This window comes from Rhinichthys klamathensis, unplaced genomic scaffold (assembly GCF_029890125.1).
Source record: "Rhinichthys klamathensis goyatoka isolate OS25496 unplaced genomic scaffold, OSU_Roscu_1.1 h1tg000006l_1, whole genome shotgun sequence".
Lineage (NCBI taxonomy): Eukaryota > Metazoa > Chordata > Actinopteri > Cypriniformes > Leuciscidae > Rhinichthys > Rhinichthys klamathensis.
The window spans coordinates 8,529,067-8,555,273 of NW_026606559.1; the positions used below are offsets into that span (position 1 = coordinate 8,529,067).

General features: G+C 40.4%; 2 protein-coding genes across 2 annotated transcripts; both read right to left on the reverse strand.

Annotated features, from left to right (window-relative positions):
- On the reverse strand, window positions 1-12,093 carry soga3a (SOGA family member 3a). Its single transcript, XM_056258127.1, has 7 exons — window positions 11,693-12,093; window positions 11,440-11,607; window positions 7,406-7,660; window positions 4,788-5,246; window positions 4,450-4,529; window positions 2,850-4,356; window positions 1-699 (listed from the first exon to the last, which is right to left on the reverse strand). Exons 1-7 carry the CDS (start codon window positions 12,011-12,013, stop codon window positions 505-507), a joined length of 2,985 nt encoding a protein of 994 aa, XP_056114102.1. The 5' UTR covers window positions 12,014-12,093; the 3' UTR covers window positions 1-504.
- LOC130090648 (protein SOGA3) lies at window positions 11,519-25,901 on the reverse strand. The gene is made up of 8 exons (XM_056258136.1): window positions 25,781-25,901; window positions 24,262-24,985; window positions 22,569-22,793; window positions 22,253-22,411; window positions 21,432-21,500; window positions 19,644-20,831; window positions 15,650-15,965; window positions 11,519-11,607 (listed from the first exon to the last, which is right to left on the reverse strand). Exons 2-7 carry the CDS (start codon window positions 24,934-24,936, stop codon window positions 15,855-15,857), a joined length of 2,427 nt encoding a protein of 808 aa, XP_056114111.1. The 5' UTR covers window positions 24,937-24,985; window positions 25,781-25,901; the 3' UTR covers window positions 11,519-11,607; window positions 15,650-15,854.
- Window positions 25,902-26,207: the final 306 nt, after the last annotated feature.

Genomic DNA, 26,207 nt, shown 5'->3' on the forward strand with positions numbered 1-26,207 from the left:
TGAGTGTCAATATTGTATTTATTTGTATAAATGCTCAATACACTTGGTATAATAATTAAGAAAAAGAACTGCAAAGGCATTGTCTAAATGATATGTCTCACATCAGATTAGCACTTAAACTAAGTGTAGAATCCATTTGTTTCTATAATAACGAGTCATTTTGGTTAAGGTTGGTAAAGGTATAACAAGGGATTTGATGTGAAACAGGCTTTGATATTATCAATCAGACATCAGACCTCACACACACACACACACACACACACACGAGGCCACATGTGAAGCATAGACAGAAAACAGGTCTACATTGGCAGCTATACAATATAAGAGACTGGTTTATAAAAACAGAAAACATCATTTGTGAACTTTTAAGTCACTCTGGTAGAAATAAAATGTAAACAAAAGAATGAAAAAGGCAGTTAGATTTCATGGTTACAGAAATGTACACAACATTTGAACAGTCACAGTGTTTATTTACACAGGCATTGGACTGTATCTACCGCAGATTTAGATCACGGTCTCTGTGTGAAAGGTGTGGTAGGCGAGTGTTTGTCTCTGGGTGAAGACTGTGGGTGGGGGTGAGGGAGACGAGGCAGATGAGACGGGCGAGCGGCTAGCCCAACGAGAGGGCAAACGCCTCTTTGCAGGACACACGGGTCGTGAAAAGCTCTTCTTGATAGTTACAGAGGACTCTTTGCCTTGCTGTTGAGACAAATATTTTTATGAAATATCATCGGGTTTAAATATTCCTGTCAACAGCACACTGCACCTACTCTGTGCGCTTTCATGTACAGAATATTTGTGAATGAATCTCACGAGATCTGTCAGGAGATGCCCAGGTCATGTTTCTCCCCAAAATAAATTATGCTTTGTTTGCATAAATAAAAAAAGGAGCCTATTTGAAATTATCCTCATTAATTTATTGCAGTCTATAATGCAAACTGCAGAAAAAGTATATATTGTAAAGTATACTGATAAAGTACAACTGATTTTAATTACAAATGTGTCCAGACAGGATCATTTTCATTACAGTAATGAAAACTAAAGGGAGCGAGTGCTTCATTTTTATACAGAATTTTTACACAAAATATCATTATTATTTTTCTTTCGATGCCATGGAAAGCCAAGGAAATGGCTTAACTTTTGTTTCCAGCATATGTTCTCCATTCTAGAACTAACTAAATTAAAAGAACTGATTAAATCTCTCTGATGCTTTCTGAGTCATAATCTGACAATCATTTCCAGCAATTCTGTGTAATGTACAAAAGCGGTCCGTGCAGAGGAATACTGGCCATGGTACATATTTCTGTAATTGCACCACATACCTTTGCCTCCTATAAAAACAGTTAATTGAGGTTGTCTAAAGAGCTAGACATGAAAGATGTAAATTAAACTTGGTGCCACTAATTCTTTCCACTTAAAGCCTTCAAGCAAATGCACGATTTCAACAATAAGAAGCTTCAGGGCTTCTCGCTTTGAGCAATCTGCCAATATTTTCTGACAGAAATTCAACTTAAGGAATTTTAATTGTGCTGCTTTGATGGTTTTGTGGGAAGGAGGTATTTTAACAATAAATTCTAAATAGACTATTTCCAGACATGAGAAAAGACTTTCGGTTGTAGATTTAGAGGGAATTTTTCTAAGCAATGTCTAATATATTTACTGTTATTTATTGATGAAAACATATTCTGATAAAACAGATTTACCAATTACTGTGTGAATCACTGTACAGCACCCAAAGAAACCACCTTTTAACCTTAGTTGACTTCAGAAATAAGTAAGGGATAATCCACAGCTAGCCATGCATTAAAGCAGCACTAAGTAGGAATTCCGTTTTTGTCAAACAGCGACCCCTAGAGTCGCTGTGGAGCACTTGTACTGTCGTGAATAGCACTCACGCAGAGATGGCTCGCACTCACGGCCGGATCCCCTCCCCCTGTACACCGGTACCTGTTCAGTAGGATGGACGCTGTAACGAGTGGAAATAAGGTATGGCCCCTTTAAGAGCTGCGCGCGCCCTGTGCCTCGAACACCACATGTATACGGCGCCGGGTTATTTCTGTTTGATGCTCATTTTATCAGATCTGTTTTTTGCCATAAAGCAATTCGTTACCTCGCGAGACCTGATATCACAGGATACTTCCTAACACTGAGGCCGGCGGCCCAAAGTTGCAAGGGTGGTTTTGCGGCCCACAGGCACCAGGGGGGTGTGAGACGACCACCATTCAACACGAAATCAGTAATATAAACATTACAATGACTCCAAAGCTGTTCGGTTAAGGTAAAAAAGTTACTTAGTTCACCTTTAAACAATTTTAATGCACGACGTGGAAGCAAAGATCCGCCTGTGGATTATCCCGATAATACCATGGTCAACTTAAAGCTGTTATTGATGTTTGCAGCGCAATATTTGACCTTTAATATAGAACAGTGATTAAACTGACTTGGAACTTACCTGTGCATTAAATGTTTTTTATTGCACACCTTCCAGCCAATCAGAATCGACTATTCAGTCAGACCATGGTATAAAATGTTTAATAAAAATTTGTGTCCTTAATATTTTTATTATACTGTATCTATTTTTCTTACCTGTATGCTATGGCTGAAGTTGTTGCCGTGTCTATATTCACAACAGGCTTTCAGACCTAAATGCATTTAAATATGGAACAAAGTGACTTCTTTCCTTGAAAAACTACAACTTAATACACTATAATCATCTACACTTGCACCTCATACACTTCTCCGGCTGAGTTATTTACCATGTGTTTGAATGTGTGGAGCTCGGGTGAAAGTGTGTGCTTTTGTGGTTTGAATGGTGTGTGTCTATGTGTGGGAGTGTGTGCAGTACTGACCTGCACTGTTACATGTGTCTCTTTGTGGGCTATGACCTGGTGGTGCGGTGTGTGCGTTAGTCTCTGACTGGATCTGGGCTCATGTTGCATATCCAACATTTCCAAGAGGTCCATGAGGTCTTCTTCCTTCCCTGGACTGGGCTGTGACTGCTTCTGCTCCTGAGATCTCTCCAAATCCTCGTAACATTTGAGAATCCTCTCAACAGCTCCATAGTTGGACCTAGACTCCATTGGACGAGGATAGGCTGCTAATGTCGAGGGCTTCCATGGATTTTCTTCTAAAATCCGAGATCTGGTGCTACACATGTCCTTTTTGGCCTGTTTGGATTTTTTGACTGCTTGATGTTGATCTGTACTAACATCCACAACTTTGCTGCACCTTTCCATCTGAATTTGCTGCTGTGGTGGACTTACGCTAATTTCAAAGCATGTTTCTCCAACACTTGGGCCAAGTTGGTCAACTGAAGTTGGTGTGGTGTGTTCAGTCTGGAAAGGTTTAACTTCAACGTCTTTTTGTAGAATACATTCCTGCTTTGGAGATGAAGACTTAGAGACAAGGTCCTTTGTTTCCTTCGTTCTTCCCTCCTCCTTCGGCACAAGATCCGAGAGCACAACCTTTAAATTGTCTTCAACATACATTGATGGGCTCTCTGTAAATGTGTCCTTAGATATGACCTCTGGTAGACTTGAGGACATTTCTATGAATGTTTCTACTGATTGTTCTCCATCACACCGAAGACCCATTCCTGCCTGGAAGAGTGTACGGTTTAACTCTGCAGTTTTCTGCTCAAGTCTCTCATTTCTGGGAGTAGCTGTAGCGCCGGGATATGGCGAAATTAAGTCTATTGATGCAACAGAATCTGTAGGCATGTTCATGGGATGAGATGCACTCTTGAGATCGTTTTTGCACACAGCATCTGTTTGGTTTAGACTGCAATCAGTGGCTTCAGCTGCAATGTCAATGTTGGAAAGACATCTTTTAACAGGTACATGTCTGGATGAGTTGTTGCTGGCGAATCTACTTCCATCACAGGACCAGCGGCTCTGGCAGCAACTGATATTGCACTTGGAATCAACAGGATCGCTGCAGGAAACATTCCCAGAGTCGGTCAGAATTTTCCCCTCGTTTTCTTGAAGCATTGCCTCAAATTTTCGTACAATTGCGGGGCTGGTGTACTTTCTCTCAGGATGGGTTCCTGGCCGTTGACACAATTCCTCTGTACCACTGGACTCTAATTCTGAAGCTGAAGGACTGCTAATGTACCAAGATGTACTACGGGCTGGTATGGGAGGGGCTTGTTGTCTTATGTTGTCTGGTGGCTTCGCATCCCTTTGCTGTGATTCCACGTTACAACTTTCCCAGCTCATCCAGTATTGCTCATCAAGGGATTTAAGGTCTTCACTCATGTTTTTCAAGTACAAAACTGTATCCTCCATTTCCAAATTATCCTTTACCCTCTCCACCAACTCAGCCCTTCTTGGAAAAACCATTGACTCACTGCGGCTTCTAAGAAGGGAAACCAAACAAAGTGAGATCATTATGAAGCAAAGATCAGATTCATTTGTGATGCATGCAGCACCTGTGCATAATGAGGTGTACCTCTTAATATCAGGCAGCTTCCTCATTTCATCCTGGTAGCTACAGAGTTCTTCACTCACACGGGCAATTTCTTTAAGTGCCTACAAGTTGTTAATGAATAAGAGGAATAATAAGAGCAAACCTTAGACCTCAGACCACACAATATAACATTGCAAACACAGCAGCATCCTAACATGGAATACAATTAAATATAAGTAAATGTACAGTAAATTTACGATTTGTTTTGTGTTTCTAATAAGGAATAGTTCAGGAGGATTAGCATGAAAGTAATGCAATCGAGTAATTGAAACACCTGAGAGATTAGATTGAGATTATAGCGTTATGAACAACAGTCTCACCGCATTAAGGGCAGTATTGTTCTTCTTTTTGTCACTTCCACATGTTATTTCCATGCTCTGAAATCGTTTGAAAGGGTTAAGGAGGTCGTCTTGTCCAACGAAGCAGGACTTGTTCTCCATTTTCAATTTTAAACAGGTTTCCAGGATTTCTTCCAGCTCTGCAGTGTCTATAGCCTTTTGTTCACCAGTACTTTGCTGATTTAATAGTTTGCTTTGATCGCTGCACTGGTCACTGGATTCACTGGTGATGTGACTGAGTTGACTTGTTTGGGAGTCGATGCTTGCATTGCTTTGCTGGGTTAGAGCCTCAGAATATTCATTGCTCTGGGCATCTGAGGGATAGGTTACTTCACTTGACAAAGTGCTGACAGAACATGAGCTGATCCTTAGTGCATTTTGTCCATCAGTAATTGGTCTGAGAGAACATCCTGTGCGGTGAGCCTTCACTTCATTGTACAACTGGAAAAGACAAAACAATTGTGCATGTAGTCCTTGGTACATCTTCTAATACCCAAACATTTGCCCCTTGCCAGTTTAAATATATTATGCCAGACCTCCACAAGAAACCCAGCCATGCCCTTTCCTCTACATTAGGGATGGGCAACGTCGGTCTTGGAGTGCCGCTGTCCTGCAGAGTTTAGCTCCAAACCTAATCAATCACAGCTGATCAATGTTTTCAAGATTATAAGGCTACTACCGACAGGTGAGGTTTTTTTTTAGGGTTGGAGCTAAACTCTGCAGGACAGCGGCCCTCCAGGACCAACATTGGTTCCACACCATATCAGTAGAGAAGGGGTCTCCAATCCTGCTCCTGGAGGGCCAACGTCCTTCCTACATTTAGCTCCAACACAATTGCCTGGAAGTTTCTAGTTACTCTGAAGACCTTGATTAGCAAGTTCAGGTGTGTTTAACTACTTTTAGAACTAAACTCTGCCCATCCAGGACCAGGTTTTGACACTCCTGTAGTAAAGCATAGTGCTCACAATGCCAAGATTGTGGGTTTGATTCCCAGAGAATGCATGAACTGATAAAATTCCTTGAATATGGTGCTTTGGATAAAAGTGTCTGCCAAATGCATATGTATCCACATACCAAAAATCTAAGTCATGGTTCAGACTAAAGCACGATCCCACAAATCCAGCCATGGAAGGCCATTGCCCTGCAGAGTTTAGCTCCAGCCTTAATAAAAGACACCTGAGCATAGGGGTGGGCGATATGACCAAAATCTTATATTAGATTATTAATAATTTTATTCACAATACTGACATATCAAGATATAGTTATTTTGGCTTTAAATAAAATTTTACGATATACATGTTTTATTGAAATTTCATAAATCTCATCAACACTTTCAAAATCACATAAAAAACTAACACTAGCCTTACTAATATAAGTTTACAAAAAAAAAAAAAGTGAAAAAAAGCTCACTGAATACAAGTAAACAGTTATAAAATAGGAACAAAGAAAATAGTTACAAGCAATAGGACACAAAACTACAACAAAGACACAAATGAAATAGACATACCTGAAAACCTTAAGCACTATAAAAAAAAATACAATAGAACAAAGCAGGTTTATTAGGCTGTTGTCACTTTAGGAGTGATCTAATATACTGATGATACACATGTGCTTTCTTTCTCAACCATTTACGTTCACTTCAGACATAAAAGACTTTGTCTATGAGGATATTCGCAAAGACTGGCATTTTGACATACAAGTGTGTGTATTTGACTGTTCAGTAAGGCGCTAAAAATAACAGTTCAGTCCTCACGCGCTATATAAGCAGAGGCTGTATGAGCAGTGGCTTTATGTGCGCGTTCAAGAACAGCCTCTTAGACAGTGTGCGCATATAACAAAACGAGTCCTCTTTTGCTGCTTGTTGTGCTTGTTTTTAAACCATAAAGCTTACAAACCCATTCAACGATAAGCTTTCGAGATGGCACAGAAGGGCAACATCACGTGAGCATAACTGCGATAGAGACGAGAGTCCAAAATCTCTACCGGTTGACACATTTCTACTGGTTGATTGTGTCACTGGTATATCGCCCACCCCTACCTGAGCAAGCTAATAAAAGTCTTCAGAGTTATTAAAATTACACATAGGTGGTTTGATCAGTGTTTGATCTAAACTTGGTCTAAAGCTAAGAATTTTAGTCAGCCTCTATGGGACTACATTTTGACAGACCTATTGAACCTAGGACGTGCTACTCAACTGGTAGAGCACAGAACGCTTGCAACACCTAGGTTGTGGGTTTAATTCTGAAGGATCGCTCATTATCAGTAAGATGCATAGCTTGAACGCACTTTGGATGAAGCATCTGCCAAATGCACCGATGCAGTTTCTCTACCTCTAGTTTGGAGCTCTAAGCTTAAGTCTGATGAATGCCTGAGCTAAGCTGAGCTAAACTTCCTTTGGCAGTCGCTTGAAATTCCAAGTTTTATATAATGTGACTTCATCGCTTCCAATTTTAGGTGTTACCATTATCCATCGAGGCTTACTGGCAGAGCTTTCATTTAGCATGGAAGTAAACAGAAGCGCTTAGGGAATCATTTAATTTGAAACCAGATATGGTTCTCTCTGCTGAGATGTGGGGAGTGGCGCACATCCGCAGACTCACCTCCTCAATCTTCCGCTGCATGTCCATGAGCTGGTTCTCCCACTCCTTCCTCTCAGCCTCAAAGCGTTCCAGCAGCTCAGATTTTTCCTTCACCCAGCCCTTCTCGCTGCTGTCCAGCCTGCAGCGGAGGTCCATCGCTGCGCTGTGAGTGTCTGCCAGAAGCCTCTTTTGTTCCGCTCTTTCCCGCTTCAGAGTGTCCCCTAGTTCATTACTCCTCACAGTCTCCCCCAACAAGCCACATCCCCGCGCTTCTAGCTGTGGGGGGAAGAGAGGCAGGGATTTGCTGACCACCAAAGAGGAAATGGGTGTATGGGACAGTTGTACAAAGAAAACAAAACATCAGGAAGAATCATGAGGAGTGTAGTTGGCAACAGGATGAAATGGACCTTGTGTCCTGACCAAGGCCTTATTGGATGCCCAGCCTAAGCCTACAGACAAAAACAGCTCAGACTAGTGCTGCGAGTTTTGCATGTAATGGAGAGGCCACATTGGTATGCTGACCCCCCGATGATCCTGGAGAGAGCGCACTAGACAGCAAACACTAAAACCATATTTATCACAGAGCTTGATTGAACTCTGCAGCTGATGGAAGCTATTGATGTCATCTACATGAGTTATAACACATAATTATGCCAGTTGAGACTTCTATACACTCCTGTTCAAAAGGTAAGATTTTTTTTGAATGCATTCAAATTGATCAATGGTGACAAGAGACTTCTATTTAAAATAAATGCTGTTCTTTTGAACTTTGTATTTATCAAAGAACCCTGAAGAAACCTTGGTAAGCATATAGACTTTTGTCCAGAACATAAAAAAACGGATATACCCCAAACTACAGTCTTTCTGAACATATGATGATGCCACTATTCTCCTACGGCCAACAAAATCAGACTGGCCGATCAACAGAACCGACAGCTCCCCAATTGTCAATAGCTATGTTTCCATCCACCTATTTTTATGTGCATTTTGGGATATTGTGTAAAAAAAAACTGCTGGATGGAAATGTCAAGATGCACATATTCGACGCTATTGCGTTTCGTTTGTGCTCTTAAGACGCAAGTAATTTATTATATCGGAGTGTCTATTTACACTAAGTGCAAATAACCCGCCTTGTTGGCGAGGATTTTTACACTAACTCCGCCCACTGACCTCTGGTTGGGCCAAACAAAATTACAGAAAAATTAGTATTGTTATCAACAGTAGCAATAGTATAGGGGTAAGGCACGTAGCAAAATGTTTTTGACGCAAATAGAGTTTGAATGCCCAAATAGCTCTAGTCCCTTTCCCCGTCACATACAATATCAGACCGGAAAAAGTCAATAAAAATGAGGAAAATATTTGAAAAGTGGAAATAAAGTGTCTAATGTGTGTTAAAATAATAAAGTGTTTATTGGTTAGGGGTAGGGAGGGCTTTATTGTCCCAATAAGGTGGCATCCATTTAATAATTTTAATATTTATATAATAATTTACACTCTATGTTATTACTGCATACCCTATAATATACAACAAGACTGAGGTGCAAATAGTATTTGCCACTATTTATAAATATAAATAGCCTCTAACTTACACTTATTGCAAAGAAAATACTGCTTTTTTATATAGTATACTATAAATAGAATCTATTGCTATTTTTCATATCGCTAAGAAAATCCTGCTATTTCACTTAAAGTAAATAGAATCTAGTTGCTTAGTGCAAATGGCCGCTGCCTTATTCTAAACAAAAATTGTTATATACAGTGGCTTCTCCTACTTTTTTAGTTTGTCAGGAAGTGAGGATTTTGTTGTCTTCGACTCATTGGATGGAAAGCCTGCTTTATTCACAAATGTTTTATGCAATATTCCAATTTTGCGCATAAGCCAAATTCGCAACTTTGGATGGAAACAGCTAATGAATATTAAATTCTTAATAATCTAGCTGACAACTCAGCTGTGAAGTCAAGTCTTGATTGGACTAAACCTGCATGCTCCACCATCAGGGCAACCGCAAAGACAAAAATAGGTGAATCTTATTTATGGTTCATATAGCAACGGTCCAGAGCAAAGCAGTGTTTGTACAAACAGTGCGCTCCTATAGCACTAAAATGTGCTGGCACACTGTCCTTAACCCTATGAGTTCTCCTGGGTGCACTAACAGCATGTGTTTACAAGCCGAGGGCATGTGAGATACTGATGGGACATGTAACCAGAGTTGAGAGTGCAAGGGTGCTGCTAGTTTTAAGACTAAAATATAATTACCCTGGTTGCAGTGCACTGTCTGTGTCTGTGTAACAATGTCACAAAAACAGCTCTCTATTAATAGACGGCAAGACCAATCCTTTAGCATCTCACATTCCTAAGGATGGGGCCTTGGAGCAACTCATCTCTGTTTTAAAGATCAAAAATATGCTCAGAAATATGCTGGCGAATACCCCGCTGTGAAAGCCTAGTGGTAAACCGAAGAAATCCACTGGGACAAAAGTATGTGCTGCGGTGGGATGTGGACTGCAAAGAAAACAACTTTTTTTTACGGTTCACTTCGACCCCTCCCTGAATTCTGTTCTCTGCACCAACCAATACTTTGGGTGGATTGTTGTGGCTAAACCCAAATCGCTTTCTGAATTTAAACAAGTGCAAATGCGGTCAAGCGACACATGAGTCCATAGTTTCACAATGTAAAACCTCAAATCATCAGTACAAGACCACTACACATTATTAGGTCATTCTTTTGTATATTTTTGCAGTAGTTGGAGCACAGCATTGAGTCTTGAGTCTCCTGAGGTGTAGTCCGTCACAAGATATGCCTTCACACAACAATCCAAAGCTCCTCTCCTATTCATCTCAACAATGCCGACTGTGCTACTGTATTAGGAGTTTCTCTGAGTCACTAACTCACTATTACAATAAAGTATAAAGCCTTAGACTGGATTGAAATCTCTCACAATGGATAGTAAATACAAGGCGATCTGGACAGTGTATAAGGATGTCATAAACAGAAATGAAGGCATTCTATATGAGAGGGAAAATACACTAAACTAAGCACAAGATACTATTAGTTTCCACACTAGTTTGCTTTGCACATTACTCTTACATTTGCATCTGTGTCATGGCAAATTTCTTTTTCATTAATTGATGAAATATATGATGTAATACCGCAAAAGAGCTGGTCTTCTGTGGCCACTTGCACACAAAGCTGCTGTTGACAGGATATATTTGCACTTGATAGTGTTTGTGTTACATAAAGCCTGTGCAATCTCTGAGCTATGCTCAATGACAACCATTACAAAACACACAAATAATTAAAAACTTTGACATTATATGTGTGCTTCATCTATGCCAATAATCTAATATAGATTTGTTTCATTTTTAAACAACTTAAACTATCTTGTAAAACTGTTCATACACTGTAAAAAGTGGTAACCTGTAATTGTTACCTTAAAGATCTATTACTACCTGATTTAACCCGAAAAATAATAATTTTGTTGGTATGTATGTGATGTTAATTTATTTGTTTTTGCCTTAAAACAGTTAATTTGGTTGTTACCATTTTGAGGTTACTATGTTTGTTTGTTTTTCAGTAGAAGCAGTGTCACATGTTTTATTTGCTGTTATTTTATTTATTAAATAATTTATTACGCAACACAATTGGTTTGATATTTTTTGCATTTTCCTTTTTTTTCTGAATTGGTTTGTGCTTCATAATTGTTCGTTATAATGTAAAAGACATTAAATATTGTATAATACATTTTAAATGCAAGGAAATATTTAGTATCTTCGATTTTTATAAAAGGCTAGTTCTATTTCATATGGCAAAAAAATGTTATTCCTCTCAAATCAGCATTAATAAACAAAAAGTTCATATTGTGACAACTTACCCCATCTAGTGTGGCAACATGCCTCGATAGTCTGTGTTTTTTTACCCTACGGTGCAAATGCTGAATAGCTGTTTTCCACACTTTCGGTTACTTTAACAAATAAACCCACCTTTAGAAATAGACCGATTTCTGTTACAGAAATAGGGCTAACTGTATGCTATAGTAGGCTCTAAGTTTCATACCTGAGTAATGCGCCTCTTCAGCTCTGATCGCTCCACTTCCCACGCGCATCGATCCTTAATGTTCTGCAGTTCCAGCTCACCCCGTCTACTTTCCTCACGCTTCACCCCCGACTGCACCTCCTCTAAAACACACTTCAGGTCCAACAATATCCTTCTGTTTTCTCCACCCTGTAAACACAACGCAGAATAAGAGAAACGCACACTGCCGGTTGGTCAAAACCCACTGGTGTCACATGCTTGTGTTTGTAGCTACTTGAATATCGGCAACTTGTCTCAAAAGCATTTCCTTCTCCATCCTCCACTCCTCTTTCTCGTGATCGTAGCGCTTTTTTAAGTCCTCGAGTTTCTTTTTAAGGCGTGTGTGTGGACTGTGCTCGTGACTCGGGGTCTGTGCGCGAGGCGCATCGGATGATCCAGGTGGAAGCTGCTCCAGAAGGTTGCTCGGGAACGAACGAACCCGGGCGGGACTCTGGACCTTCTTACCGGGCCTCTCTAGTCGAGGACACGGGACGAACTCCCAGCCTTGCGCCTTGCTCACATACCCGCTTGATCCATTTCCAAACGCATTCCACATCTTTCAGTCACAACTAAACACGAATAACAACCTCTCTCTCTTTTTTAACTATTTGCACTGCAGTTACAGTCCCCATAAAAAAACACAAGCACACTATATTATCCGAAACCAGCCACTTGTGCCATCTCCTCCTCAGCGGCCCAGGCTGGTGTCTCTGCGCCGGGCGCATTTCTTCCTTCCATGTCAATAAAGGACGACAAGGTCAGCCTGTCATTCTCCGGAGACGCCGATTTCACATTTAAGTATACACTGTAGTATACACTATCCTCTCAACTGCATCCTTTAGGTTATTAATCTACATTATTTTGCATTAATAAAATAAGCTAGTGAACTGCAGATTGAAGTTATCCATTAGCGTACTCTGCTTCAGACTGAAAATGACACCGACAGACTCAAGAGTCAAGAGCCTAAAATACTCTGAGCTCACTGATGTAAGAGTTCACATGTATTTTTACCTCTGTAACTATGTTGTAGGGCTACCTTGTTGTCATTCAGGGTCCTTGTGCACACCGAAAGCTCAACTTTAAAGCTACCATTAAATCAAAAATGATGATTCTTATTTTTTTATGGAATACTGCAGTTTATTATAAATTATTTATTTGTGCACAATTGCACATCATTAATTTTTACATTCATGTCATTTTTAATAAAAAAAACGTCCCCTCCCTCTTACAGTGACATCTCTTCTCTGATGACTTACACGACATCGACCAATAGCAAACCACAACCATCCAATCAATTCCCCTTGGACAAAATCAAGTCCCGCCCTACATTTGTTCTTGTTTGAGAAGCAGTTTCTCTCTGATAAATATGGAAGCTTGTTTCCGCCACAGAATAAAACAATTTAAAAGATAATTGCGACTTTTTATCCCGCATTTCTGACTTTTTTCTCACAATTGCGAGTTTATATCTCGCAATTCTGACTTTATAACTCGCAATTCTGACTTTTTTTCTCACAATTCTGATTAACTCGCAATTGTGAGTTATAAAGTCCAATTCTGTGGGAAAAAAATACTAACTTCTCATAACTCTGACTTTATAACATATATAAATGTGACTTAATATCACGCAATTCTGACTTTATGACGCACAATTGTAAGATTAGATCACACAATACTGAGAAAACAATAGGGAAGCTATTGCAACTTCTGTTTCATGCAGACAAATATAACCACGAGAATCAAAAAAGACAGAGAACACAAACTTCAATCTCAACAGAAACAGTAATAATGTTCATTTTTAAGGTTCACAATGAGTAGAAAAGTAGAAAAACAACAGCTGCCAATTTTCACTGTTTACAGTGTACAGTAGATAGTCATTAATTATAACTGTGATCATCAACCATTAATACAAATATAAATATATATCACACACTCTTTATTTTTAAAAGGTTTCAAATGTGTTTTACAGCCTGATGCCAAAAGAGTTTGCATGGTTCTTTAGAAAATGCACTGGAGCTTCAGAGAAGGGCTTTACTTTGTCATCTGATAGAAGATGATATTAGGAAGCAGGACACTCATCACATATAATAATGTAACATCAAGAACTTTTTAATCTCCAAAGACCCAAATGGCCAACTGGGGGTTGCTGAGAGAACTGGTAAAATGATTCTCAGTGAGAATATGCATGCTGCAAAGAAGCACTGACAATTCTTGATTTTAACTAATGTACGATGCTCAAATGTTTTAACATGTTTTACAGTCCACAAAATGAAAGCTTTCATATTCTGTATAAATATTCAGATAATCAGGACCAGGGCTTGACATTAACTTTTTCGCTCACCAGTCACTGTGGCTAGTGGTTTTAAAAAGTTACTAGCCACTCAGCATTTTCACTGGCCACAATTTTGCCATTGATACCATGGGGAAAACTTACCATATAGATCTTTTTAATATTATCTCATAATTTGACAGCAGGTTTATTAGGCTGCTGACACTTTAAGACACGATGCACGGATACATTACTGTTACACGTGTTTTCTTTCTCAAATGTTTACGTTCACTTCACTTAAAACTAGTGCTGTCAAACAATTAAAATATTTAATCGCGATTAATCGCATTAATGCAATAGTTAACTCTCGATTAATCGCATTAATGTAATAGTTAACTCGCGATTAATCGCATTAATGTAATAGTTAACTCTCGATTAATCGCATTAATGTAATAGTTAACTCGCGATTAATCGCAATTAATCGCACATTTTTATCTATTCTAAATGTCTCTTGATTTCTTTTTGTCCCATTATTTTTTCTCATTTTAATGCTCTTATCAACATGGAAAAGTGGATCGGCTTGCTTTGTGCAAATGTTTTTTATTGAAAACAACATTGACAATACTGTGTTCAATTTCACACTAACATTCTCACTTGGAGCAAATAATCTCTCACACAATGTAACACTGTCCATCAATAAAAGGGTGAAAGAAATACTGACGAGGTCCTGATATTGACGAGGGGGCGGAGAATTCGCATCAGCTGTGTGTGTGTGTGTGTGTGTGCTTGGCCATCATCAAGTGGTATTTCAGACTGGACGTGCTGCGATGATGATAGCTCAGTTCACAACGACAAAACACACAGATCACTTTGGTCTTGTCAATGAAACCATTTGGCAACTTTTTAAAAGTAAACTTTCCATTCAGAATCTTATTGGCACCATTTCGGCGTCTCGCGCTCGTCATCCACTCAAAACATAACGTTAACCAACTATTTGGCCGGCTCGCAAGTCCAAACAAGTGTGTGCGGCGTGCCTGTTGTTTTGTTTCCGGTCTAGCTAGATCCGCTTGCGCTTTGGTCGACGAAGCAACAAAACGTCCTCGCGCGGCGCAAGCCATTGAAATGAATGGGTTTCATAGCGCAGCGCCACTTATGCCGCGTCCTGTTGCAATAGCATGTGAAAAAAACTACAAAGTTTGCTAGGCCAAAAAGACTGTTAATCGCGCGATAAAAAAATCAACGCCGTTAAAATGGGTTTGCGTTAATGCCGTTAATAACGTGTTTAACTGACAGCCCTACTTAAAACATATCTGACTGTGTTTACGTGAAGACAAAAGTCATTATTTTGTGTGTGTTTGACTGTTTAAGCAGCGAAAAAGAACTTATTTTAGTCCTGAGAGGCGGCTTTCTGTGTGCGCACTTTGGGTGTGAGCACAACATCTGCGGAAATGAGTAAAATTATGCGCAATACGCTCGATCCCACACCGAAATTCAAGCCCTGTAACAGCAACAATATTCATCCAGAGCAAATGAAACGAGTGAGTGAGGAGAGGCGGGTTTGTGTGTCGCTCGCTGTCTGAGAGATGAGAGAGCTGCTGGTATCGTGTATCTATTCTGCGGTAAATGAGTATTGGAAGCGTTTTAGATATTTCAGTATCGATATATATTGAAAAAAAAAATGTGTTTATTTTTTCAGATGCCTTTTTAAAAGACTACAATTGAAAATGTATATATTATATAGAAATTTCAACCCGCCAAAGCGGCCAGTAGGAGTGACTGCGTTACACACCACTGCTGAAATACACACACATTTGGTGGGTTTGCAGGTGTTAATGTCAAGCCCTGATCAGGACACAATGCTAATACATACAATTTAAACTATATTAAATGTAATAAGTTCATGAAATACACAGAAAAAATACTCACCAAATAAACTGAATATACAAACAGTGAAGCAGATTGTGAGTGGACGCTTGTGTTTGGTTGAGTGACTGTAGTCTGTGCCTGAAATGATCATCGCTTTCTGTAACCTTGATGACATGTCCAAAATCAATATGACAAACTAAGAAAACAGAACAAAAAGAAAAGGAAGAAAGTAACAAAACTGTACAACAAAAAAAAGAAATGAAATTTACAGAACAAAGAAAAGAGTGAAAAGAAAGACTAGTTTGAAAATAGTGGCATACGATAAAGATGAGAATAAAACAAGAATGAGAATAAGCAAAATAATAGGTTGAAACATCTGGGTTGATATCAAAATGGAAGAGGAAATGGAAGAAAGAGAGTATCAGTGAGTCTATAGAGAGGCAGAAAAGTGCAATATTCATTACATATGATAAATATTGAGGAAAACAAGTGAATATCACAATCATCCATTAAACAAACCTTATTATATGTAAGAAATGAATGGTATAATTCACCCCAAAATGACAATTCTGTCATTATTTACTCATCATTGTTCCAAACCCATATGCTGTTATTGTATGTATGCATTTATTTATTAATGTAAAATTTGAAGAATCTGTATGCCATTTTTTGACTCATGCATTATATCCCGATTGCCTTGTGTGACAAACAGACCAAAACTGGCATCATTATCCTCCAAAATCCTGCTCTCCACCATAGCTGTCACATCAAACATGGCACACTTTTTCACATCACCTCAAGTCTGAAATCAATAACATCTTCAAACACGATTGTTCTTATGACAAAATGTCATTGAGGTCAAAACTGCTGCTATATTTGAGAGCTATGGCAGAATGGGAATTTTTTCAATGAATTTAAAATGTAGTATGTTTGTCATGCAAAACTTTATTTATTTACGAATATAATTTGGACTAATTTACTGGTGCTTTATGGTGTTTTTTTGTCCTTTTTGGGGCTTGACAGATGAAATTACAATAAACTTGTTGTGAGATTCTTCAAAATGTCTTATTTTCTGAAAAAATACATACAGGGTCAGAATGTCATGAGGGTGATTAAATAATGATCGAATGTTAATTTCTGTGCCCTATTATGCGATTGTAAAGGTTTTTAGGTTTTTAAAGTCTACTACAATAGGTTTACATACATCTAAGATAAAAAAACAAACACTTTATTTAATTTCTCTGTGTCTGAAACAGTTTCCCCTCCTTTCTGACAGCCTATTGGTCAGATGGCCCGGTCGGTTGTCATTGGTCTCCTCTGCTCTGATTGGTCAGATGGTCCAGTCTGTTGTGATTGGTCTACTCTGCTCTGATTGGTCAGATGGTCCAGTCTGTTGTGATTGGTCTACTCTGCTCTGATTGGTCAGATGGTCCAGTCTGTTGGGATTGGTCTACTCTGCTCTTATTGGTCAGATGGTCCAGTCTGTTGTGATTGGTCTACTCTGCTCTGATTGGTCAGATGGTCCAGTCTGTTGCGATTGGTCTACTCTGCTCTGATTGGTCAGATGGTCCAGTCTGTTGTGATTGGTCTACTCTCCTCTGATTGGTCAGATGGTCCAGTCTATTGTGATTGGTCTACTCTGCTCTGATTGGTCAGATGGCCCAGTCTGTTGTGATTGGTCTACTCTGCTCTGATTGGTCAGATGGTCCAGTCTGTTGTTATTGGTCTACTCTGCTCTGATTGGTCAGATAGCTCAGTCTGTTGTGATTGGTCTATTGCTTACGTCACGTGTCGGAAACCAAATACCCATTTCTATATCTGAATCAGTGGTGATTTCTTTAAGACTTCAAGGGAAGCTCAGCTTCCCCTAGCCTGGGAAAACCCAGACAACTTCCGGCAAATTTAGATTTGCTCTGAAAGTTAGTCTGGCAAAGAGCTCATTCAAACCCATTTCCAATCCGTCGAAATCGAGGCCCCAATCAGAAACGTTGGGCCGGGCTTTACACGATGACGACAGCACTGGGATTTTGAAGCAGATTTTGTAGCCTACATTACAAAGATGGATGCCGCTGTCGAACATCACTCGTTCGAATCAGCTATCGCGTCTGTTTTAAGCGATTTGAACGTTTCCTTTTTGTTAAAAACCGAGCAAAGAACAACACTCGGAGATGTTTCTCCGCCGCTCTGCATACGTCATCTCCTTCATCGCTCTGATTGGGTTTAGGTCTATCCGCGACGTCCGTTGGTGACGCCCCTCTGGAAATGATTTGTCTATGACGCTTTGCCAGACCATAACTCAGTTACAACTGAGAATGGTCTGGTTTTAACCAGGCTAAGCTTCCCCTATAATGTCAAAAAAACAATGGTCAAATTGTGTTAACATTTTATTGACTAAAAATGCGTTAGAACACGTTCATCACGAAGACGAGTTCGTTCAGAATCAGCTCCATATAGCAGGTCGGCTGACTCGATTTCCTTCTCATACATTCCCGTAGCGTCACAGTGCATTTCCCCATTGAAGCTCAGCGTCCATTGACTTCAATGGGGCTGCTTTTCAGTTATTTTCAGTGCTTCGAAACTAGACGGTCATTGGATAAATGCTGCGATTATGTCCAGCCCACGGACACTCAGCGTCTCTGGGGGTGAATGGAGGAGTGGGCTGGCCTGGACTCCGGGCTTCTGCGTGATGATTGGAGGACTGCATCTCCTTTTGATTGACAGCGATTTTGTCCAATAAAAAGTCGCTGACGCGGAAGCTATTCGAGCTCAGTCCCATCGCGGATTTTGCAAGTGTACTCGAAAGACAAACTGCTGTAACCTATTTATTGGCATTTGCTTGGCGAAATTGCTAGCCAATTTTCATCAGACATTTCACAGTTTAACCTAATTCCCACATTTCCTCCGTCGATGTCAGGTGCCTTTTTACATGTGCGGGGAGTGGTGTTTGGATCCCGCCACATCTATCTAGTTTGGTTTCGGTTTTGTGTCGGGATTCGAACATTCATGCTCCGCGTGTTTGTTTTCTGTTGTGAGCGCACACAGGATGAGCTTACGCTTGTTCTCATGCATAACGTTCTGTCTTGTCGTGTTCGCGTGCGGTTTCGTGTTCGCTCTGTTCACGTGTGTTGTGTTTTGTGTAGCACGCGGTTCGAGTTTACATCGGCCGCATGCTTTCATGTCATGTTTTGTCTTGTGCTGTGTAGCACACAGTTTGTGTTTTACACTAGCTGTGTGCTTTCATGTTGTCATGTTCTGTGTGAACACGTGGCTTATGAGTGTTCTCATTGTTCTTTGTGTCTCATTTTGTGTTAGCACATTGCTTGTGATTTGTTTTACTGGCCACGAGCTTGTGTTTTTTGTCATGTTTGGTGTGAGCACATGGCTTGTCATGTGTTTCCTTGTGCCATGTGCTCTCCTGTCGATTGTGTCGACTCCTATCTTGTTTCGTGATCATTGTTTTTTTTGCCTGTCCTCCCTCCTTACCTGCCTTGTTTGCTCCCTATTTATTCTCCTTGTGTTTGCAGTCCTGTGCTGGTTCATCTTCCTCAGTGCTTAAAACACAGTGATATGAACATTAACAATGGTGTCGGTTATACCGTATCAATTCCAGCGCGAGTTCTCATCCTTTGGAAGTGCATGCTATGTGGATTTGCTTTTGCAGCGCAGAAAACAGCATCGTCTCGACATGTCAACAACACAAACCAAACTCTTCCAGGCCTCAACTATAAATATAGTATGTCTATGTTGCCCCGCCCCAAACTGTAAACAGTGTTTGAGGGCGGAGCCGGGTAGACATTGTTCACTGGCAGCCAATGAAGACCATAGGCTGGCATTATGCAAATTTGTAACAAACCTACATAGGTTTGAGCAGGAAGACTGGAATTACTGATGACTTGTTTCGGAATCACTAAAACTCCATTTATCAAGCACTTTGATCTTTTGAAACTTTGCAGACCTTTTACATTCACAAACAGCTATATTGCACACTACATGAAAGGATATATCCAAAAAAGCATAATAGGTTTGTGCAAGTCTTGTGCTTATTTGTACTTACTGACAGAGGTTCTTCAGTTTCTCGATCCTCTGGTTTTGGGACATCCAGGCGGTCGATGAAGTTCTGCAGCTCCTTCTTGAAAGCTTTCATCTGAGCATTGATGCGGTAAAGCAGCTCGTGCTCTCGTATTCGACCGCCCTCATCGTCATCGTCCATTCTTCCAAACAGCTCACCGTTGGTCGCGTAAACACGAGCTTCTGCAATGATGGTGCTGGTATCAGCAATGAGTCTATCGATGGTCCTGCTCAATCTTTCCGCCTCCATACGGATATCCATCATCTGCTGGCGGTCCTTGAAACTTCTCGGTAAAAAACGTCCCTCTGGGGTGTAGAGGGAGCGAGTAGGAGTGAGGCACCGGATGTTGCGGACCTCTTCTGAGTCGCTTTCGCCGCCAACGGGACCCTCACGTTTGCGATGCGGCGTGAGCCGAGAGCAGTCATCGTCGCTTTCCCTGCGGCCACAGTCGCTCTCTGCGTCGCTGTCCCTCGGGCTGCCGCGGATGCCCAGGTGGGACGCCAGATCGTAGCGTTGCATGTTGGACAGCAGCACACGGTTTTCATACTGCAACTGCATCACCTTCCCGCTCAGTTCGTTGATCTGCAGCCTGGCGACCTTCAGCTCTTCCTGCAGAGCTTCAAACTTTGCTCCATCGACCGCCCCGCTGTTGTAGCGTGAGCCCTCATGTGACCCTGCCTTGAATTTGAGCTTGTTGAGCTCGCTGGTCATTTTCTTGTTCTGCTCTTCCACGTCAGCCAAATTACGGCGCAGAAGTTCAGCCTCATCCTCCACCAACTGCAGCTGTTGCCGCATTTCGGACAGCGCCTCGCTCTGCTCTCTGGACGACGGGTCTGTCGTCCCACCGGCCAGCTCATCCCCGCGCATATCATCCAACTCGGCCTTCAGCCCGCGGTTCTCTACTTCCAGCTCCACGATCTTGCGACCTAAGATGTTGGCTTCTTCTTCCACCAGCCGCAGACGGAGCTTCAGTTCGGACTCTCGGGTGGTGGGGGGACCTCCAGCCTCACCTTTGGGGAGAGGACTGTCTACATCACCGTAAAAGGAGCGGTACTTATGGAGCTCCTGCTCTAAACGGTCCTTCTCTTTGTCTATCTTAGCCATTTTCTTCCGCATCAAGATGGCCTCTTCCTTGATGAAGGCCAACTGGCATTTTAGATCTTCATTTTCCTCCTATGGAAGAAAATATAGTTTGGAAAATGGTGTCGAATTTGCTGTCAAATTGTTAATGCATTGATGTTGTTGGTGCAAATCAAGGGCATAGGAACAGGTAGGACTCTGAAAAGTCTGCATGGCTCATGAAAATTTGTAGGTGAGATTAACTGGTTTTATTCAAATCAAAAAATATATTTTTAGCATCACTCAATCAACTTAAATACATTAATTTATACCACAAAATAAACGTTTATGTGTTAAATCAGATAAAAATTGCAGGTTATCACTTTTTACCATTTACCACCTGCACACACCTGCACTTGTAATCGTTTTCAAATGTGTGCTCTCTTTTCACTTTCACTTCGTGTTCAGTGGGGAGGGGAGCGAGGGGGGCACAGTAACTCGTGACCCCCCAAAGAGTTACTGTGCCCTCACTCGTCCCGGTGCCGGCACTGCTTGCACCTTTGTTTAGGCAGCCAACTGGTTGGCAAAGAATTCTGCTTGTGCTTATAGCACAATTTTTAATTCCCAAAAAGTGAACATGGGGGGGGAGGACTTAGACATTTCTACCCTTACAAAAGCTGCTGATGCATTTGACAACATTTGAATGTCTCTTACCTCTGTTGGGGTTTGTGGAGTCCTCTTCTCTGATGTCTTTACATCTTTTCCTCTTCGTTTCAGAGAAAGCTGCAAGGCATTGGAATAAACATGAACTTCATTATCTATACTAAAACAAATGATATGACTGTGTCATTTAGTTAAAGTGCATTTTTACATTGGTCTAATTAAAAATCATAGTTTTGTTCAGTTTGTCTAAAAGCACATAACTTTAAGCAGAAATTATTGTGATTTTATCATTTTTTCTGATGTTTTTTAAGCATATAACAGAAAATACGATACATATTTTATTAAGACATAGAGTCACACTCATTTGGTAGCGATCACATTATCTACATGGCACATCTGATTGGTTGCTGTTGCATCAGCATCCAACGAGCTGCGGCTCAACATTCAAACACATACTTTAAGAAACCCTCCACCTTCCCCAGCTCCACCTGAATAGATCTGCTACGGGGTTAAATCATGTATGTTACATGTGCAGCAGCAGCAGCATGTCTTACATGCTCACATCAGTGTCTGTGAATGTATTGAGAGTAGCAAGTCTCGGTACTTGATCTGCAGCAGATCTATCCATTAACATTACCATACCATTCATAATGGTCCAATGGTCCATCATATCTATTACCATACCAATCTCCTGAGAGCTGTCATGAACTTAGCGATACTTGGGAGTTTTGTTCTGCTTTGAAAACATGTGTGTATGCAAATTTCAAATGTGTATGGAGAGATGAGACATCTTATAGGCTATATAGTTATATCTAGTTTATTATACTGGTCCCTGTTCAGTTTGACATCGGTGTACTTCCAGATGCTCTCACCTCTTTGGTCTTCTCCAGCTCGTTCTGTAAAGCCTGCTTTGTCACCTCAACTTCAATCAGCTGTTCCCTCAGTCTTTCATTCTCTTCGTCTGTTCTCGTTCGTTTCTCCTCCACATTCTCCAGTTCATTGTGCAGTCGCACAGACACATCCTTGGCCACCTGGCAGAGGAAAGAACATGGTTGTATTGTTACTGACACTTCTCTCGTTCCTTGTTGTTTTGTGGTTCAGTATTTTTGACTGTTTCTACAGTGAAAAGGTAAAGCTGTGCATTTATTGTTTACAGGCATCATAGTTGCCTCGAGGATTTGAGTCTACCTTGAGGTCTTGCTCCAGGCTCCTCAGCAGCTCCCCGTCAATTTCACCTGTTTCTGCGAATCGCATCCGCTTCCTCTCTGCCTTCCGCAGGCGATACTGAAGGATTCGGCAGTTCTTATGGGCTCTCTCCAGTTCACGCCGCATGTCCTGCAACTGACAGGCGTCCTCCTCGTAGAATGTGTCCCTGATTTCGTCCATCTCCGCTCGCATTTCTTCAATTTCATGCTTAGAAATCACACAAGTTCATGTTAAAATAGCGAAATATCATTTTTATGTGCAGGGTTAGTGACAAAAAAAAAATGTCTAAGGTGAGTAATCTTTGTAAAATCCAGTTTAAAGTAGTTTTGCCAAATGACAAGTTGTTGGATAGGTTTTAAAAAATCTTTATCTATCTATTTTTATTGCACTTTCAACAAAAATGTTGAAAAATGATTACAGTTTTCAAACATTTTACAAGGTAATTCAAAAGTATTCCTATCGTTCAAATGTTTGGGATCTGTAAGATTTTTAAATGTTTTTAAAAGAAGTTTTTTTTGCTTACCAAGGCTGCACTTATTTGATCCAAAGTAAAGTAAAAACAGTGAAATTGAAAAACATTGTTACATTTTTAAACATAATTTATTCTTCAGAATTTCCAACATCATCCCTCCAGTCTTCAGTGTCACATGACCCTTCAGAAATCACTCTAATATGATGATTTACTGCTCATGAAACATTTCTGATTATTATCAATGTTGAAAACCGTTATGTACAATTTTTCAGGATTATTTGATGAATAGAAAGTTCAAAACAATAGCATTTATCTGAAACAGAAATCTTTTGTAACATTATAAATGTCTTTATTTTATCAATTTATTTGAAATGTTTGATCAATTTATTGGATCCTTGCTGAATAAAAGTATTAATTTCTTTCTTTAAGACTATAAAAAAATCTTACTGACCCCAAACTTTTCAATGGTTTTGTATAATGTTACGAATGATTTCTATTTCAGACACATCTGTTTTCAACAATGATAATAATCATAAATGTTCCCTGAGCAGAAAATCATCATATTAAAATGATTTCTGAAGGATCATGTGACACTGAAGACTGGAGTAATAAATTCATATTCACCTTTGATCACAGGAATAAATTACTCTTTAAAATATATTCACATAGAAAACAAGTTATTTTAAACTGTAATAATATTTCAGTTTTTTTTTTTCTGTATTTTGTATCAAATAAATGCAGGTGAGCATTAGAGACTTTTTTAACATAAAAAAAAATCAATAGTGTATGTCATATTTTCTTCTTGTGGCTACGTGAAATTTATCAGATATTTGTTAAGTGATTAACCGCCCTTGAATCACAGTCATGTAAAGGGTTTGATTGTTTTCTTCTCACAATGACAACACATCCCTGCATTATAGTTATACCACACTTTGATTTGGACAAATATCTTTCAAGTATTAATATGTTCTTTAAATACTTTATCAAATGAATTGCTATTTCTTAGGCAAAACAACTTTGAATTACTTTTTCCTTTGTTCTCAGAATGGTTTAATTCATTTAATTCACAAATAAAATTGCTTTCATTACAACAGAGGTGTAACACGTTCTTTGTATCGCATGCATTATTATTTTTTATGTTTTAAATAGACCCATATTTCCACTCACATTAACACAAGCACCATCAGTTTTATCGCATCCTACCTTAAGGTAATCGTTCTCCTCCTCTAGTTTCTCGATGTCCTCCTGCAGCTCCAGGTTTGGCGGAGGTAAAGCCTCCGAGGGCCGGTTCGCCTCCGCGTGCGGCGCGTGCGGCATCTGCGGCTCCTTCACCGGCGAGCTCGGGGTCTTCGTTGCCATTCCGCTTTCTTTCTTCAGGCTTTTGTTCATGTGAAACTGTATGAGTTCAGACTGCAAGCATCCCTCCCTCCAGAAGCCCGGGCCGCATCCTACAGCACTCTTGGCCGTCTGCTTGCCTCCATCAGCTCTCGCGGTCTCTCGTTTGCCCTGAGAGGATTTCGTGGAGCTCGGCTGATCGGAGACCACCCGAGCAGCTTCGGCCCCCAACAGCGACTCCTCTGCGGCGAAGGGCTCCTCGGACGAGCTGCTGCGCTCCTCGATGCTCTTGTTCTTCTCCGCCCTTCTCAGAGTCGGGCTTTCAGCACCGCTCGCGTGGACAGCGGCCGCGCCTTTAGCCGCGTGTTTGTCTTTCCCCGCGTGGACAGTGACTGGAGAATTACTGCGGCTGCTTTTACCGCCGGGCTTCGACGCGACGCCTTTAGTAGCCGCGCTTTTGGACGCCGCTTTTGTCGGCGAGTCTTTGAATCTGGCTGGCGAGGATGCGCGCTGCTGTTGCTTCATGCTTTCCACAGAGTCCATTCTGTCATCTGTGCGAGTTCACGTGTGCAAGATCCATTTCTCCCTGCAGCTGTGAGGGGGGAAACAGCTTTAATATTTTATTGATGGTTGGCTCTTAAAAAAAATAAAGGCAGCGGTGCCATGAACGTATTTCTATACGTGATCTAATGCTTTCTGGCTAATGCAATTGAACAATATTTCTGACTTGAATAAAAACAGTGAGGCTAAAAGGGTGTCGATCTGATTGATTTGTCTGAAGTCAGAGGATGTTATAATGGCAGATCAGATGTTGTCATCATCATGGTGGGGCTCATGTAGCAGATTGGCCTATTCTTTTGCGCGTAAACCTTTACATCAAGTCTCTGGTAATAGAACAGAGTACTATTATTTGAGGTAGCATACCCGGCTTTTTGATAATAAAAAAAGCCCATTTCGTTCACTGTATCGAGTATTTTTCATGTGGGCCCGAGTGATATCATGACGACTCGTGTGGACGACGGGAATACAAAAAGAAATACAAAATAATAAAGACATCGATCCCAGCAGCTGAGATTCAAATGAGAAGCATCATGGATTATTATGTGCAGAGACACCGCTAAAGCACCGGCTCCTTTACATTCATTTAGTTAGGCTATCGTTACATCTTAGATGCTACCGGCTCGTGTCCATGTAAACCAGGACTTTATTTTTGTCATTCTTATACTGATTCGTGTATATTGACGTAACGATGATGAGTTATTATCTTGTAACCTTTCCAAGGTGAATGAATCGTTTAAGCCATTCTTTGTAGCTTACCCGATCGAGCAACAGATCTAAAGAAAACTTACTTAAACATCCCACAATAACAGATGAACACAATTCTTACCTTTTAAGATCTCATCTTCTCATCTTCATGGCGCAGGCTAAAAAATAATGGCAGTGTACAGCGTCCTAAAACCACCATTAAAATGGATCAATATTCACGAGGTGACGTCACTGCAAGGCGGAGACTTGAACACCATCAGAGACGTTTGAGCACGTAGTCTATCTATCTATCTATCTATCTATCTATCTATCTATCTATCTATCTATCTATCTATCTATCTATCTATCTATCTATCTATCTATCTATCTATCTATCTGTCTATCTGTCTATCTATCTATCTATCTAAATGTAGCCTATATCTGTTTATCTATCTATCTATCTATCTATCTATCTATCTATCTATCTATCTATCTATCTATCTATCTATCTATCTATCTATCTATCTATCTATCTATCAACACCGGATATCTGTCTAGCTCTTGTTTGT

Excerpts from the sequence above, each read along its gene's own strand:
- soga3a (XM_056258127.1), bottom strand. The coding sequence starts at position 12,013 with ATGTGGAATGCGTTTGGAAATGGATCAAGCGGGTATGTGAGCAAGGCG. Across the intron at positions 5,247-7,405 it reads TGCAGCGGAAGATTGAGGAG|TTGTACAATGAAGTGAAGGC; the intron begins GTGAGTCTGCGG and ends TGTCTTTTCCAG. Across the intron at positions 700-2,849 it reads AGACACATGTAACAGTGCAG|CAAGGCAAAGAGTCCTCTGT; the intron begins GTCAGTACTGCA and ends TTGTCTCAACAG.
- LOC130090648 (XM_056258136.1), bottom strand. The coding sequence starts at position 24,936 with ATGGACTCTGTGGAAAGCATGAAGCAACAGCAGCGCGCATCCTCGCCA. Across the intron at positions 22,794-24,261 it reads AGGAGAACGATTACCTTAAG|CATGAAATTGAAGAAATGCG; the intron begins GTAGGATGCGAT and ends GTGATTTCTAAG. Across the intron at positions 21,501-22,252 it reads AGCTGGAGAAGACCAAAGAG|CTTTCTCTGAAACGAAGAGG; the intron begins GTGAGAGCATCT and ends AATGCCTTGCAG.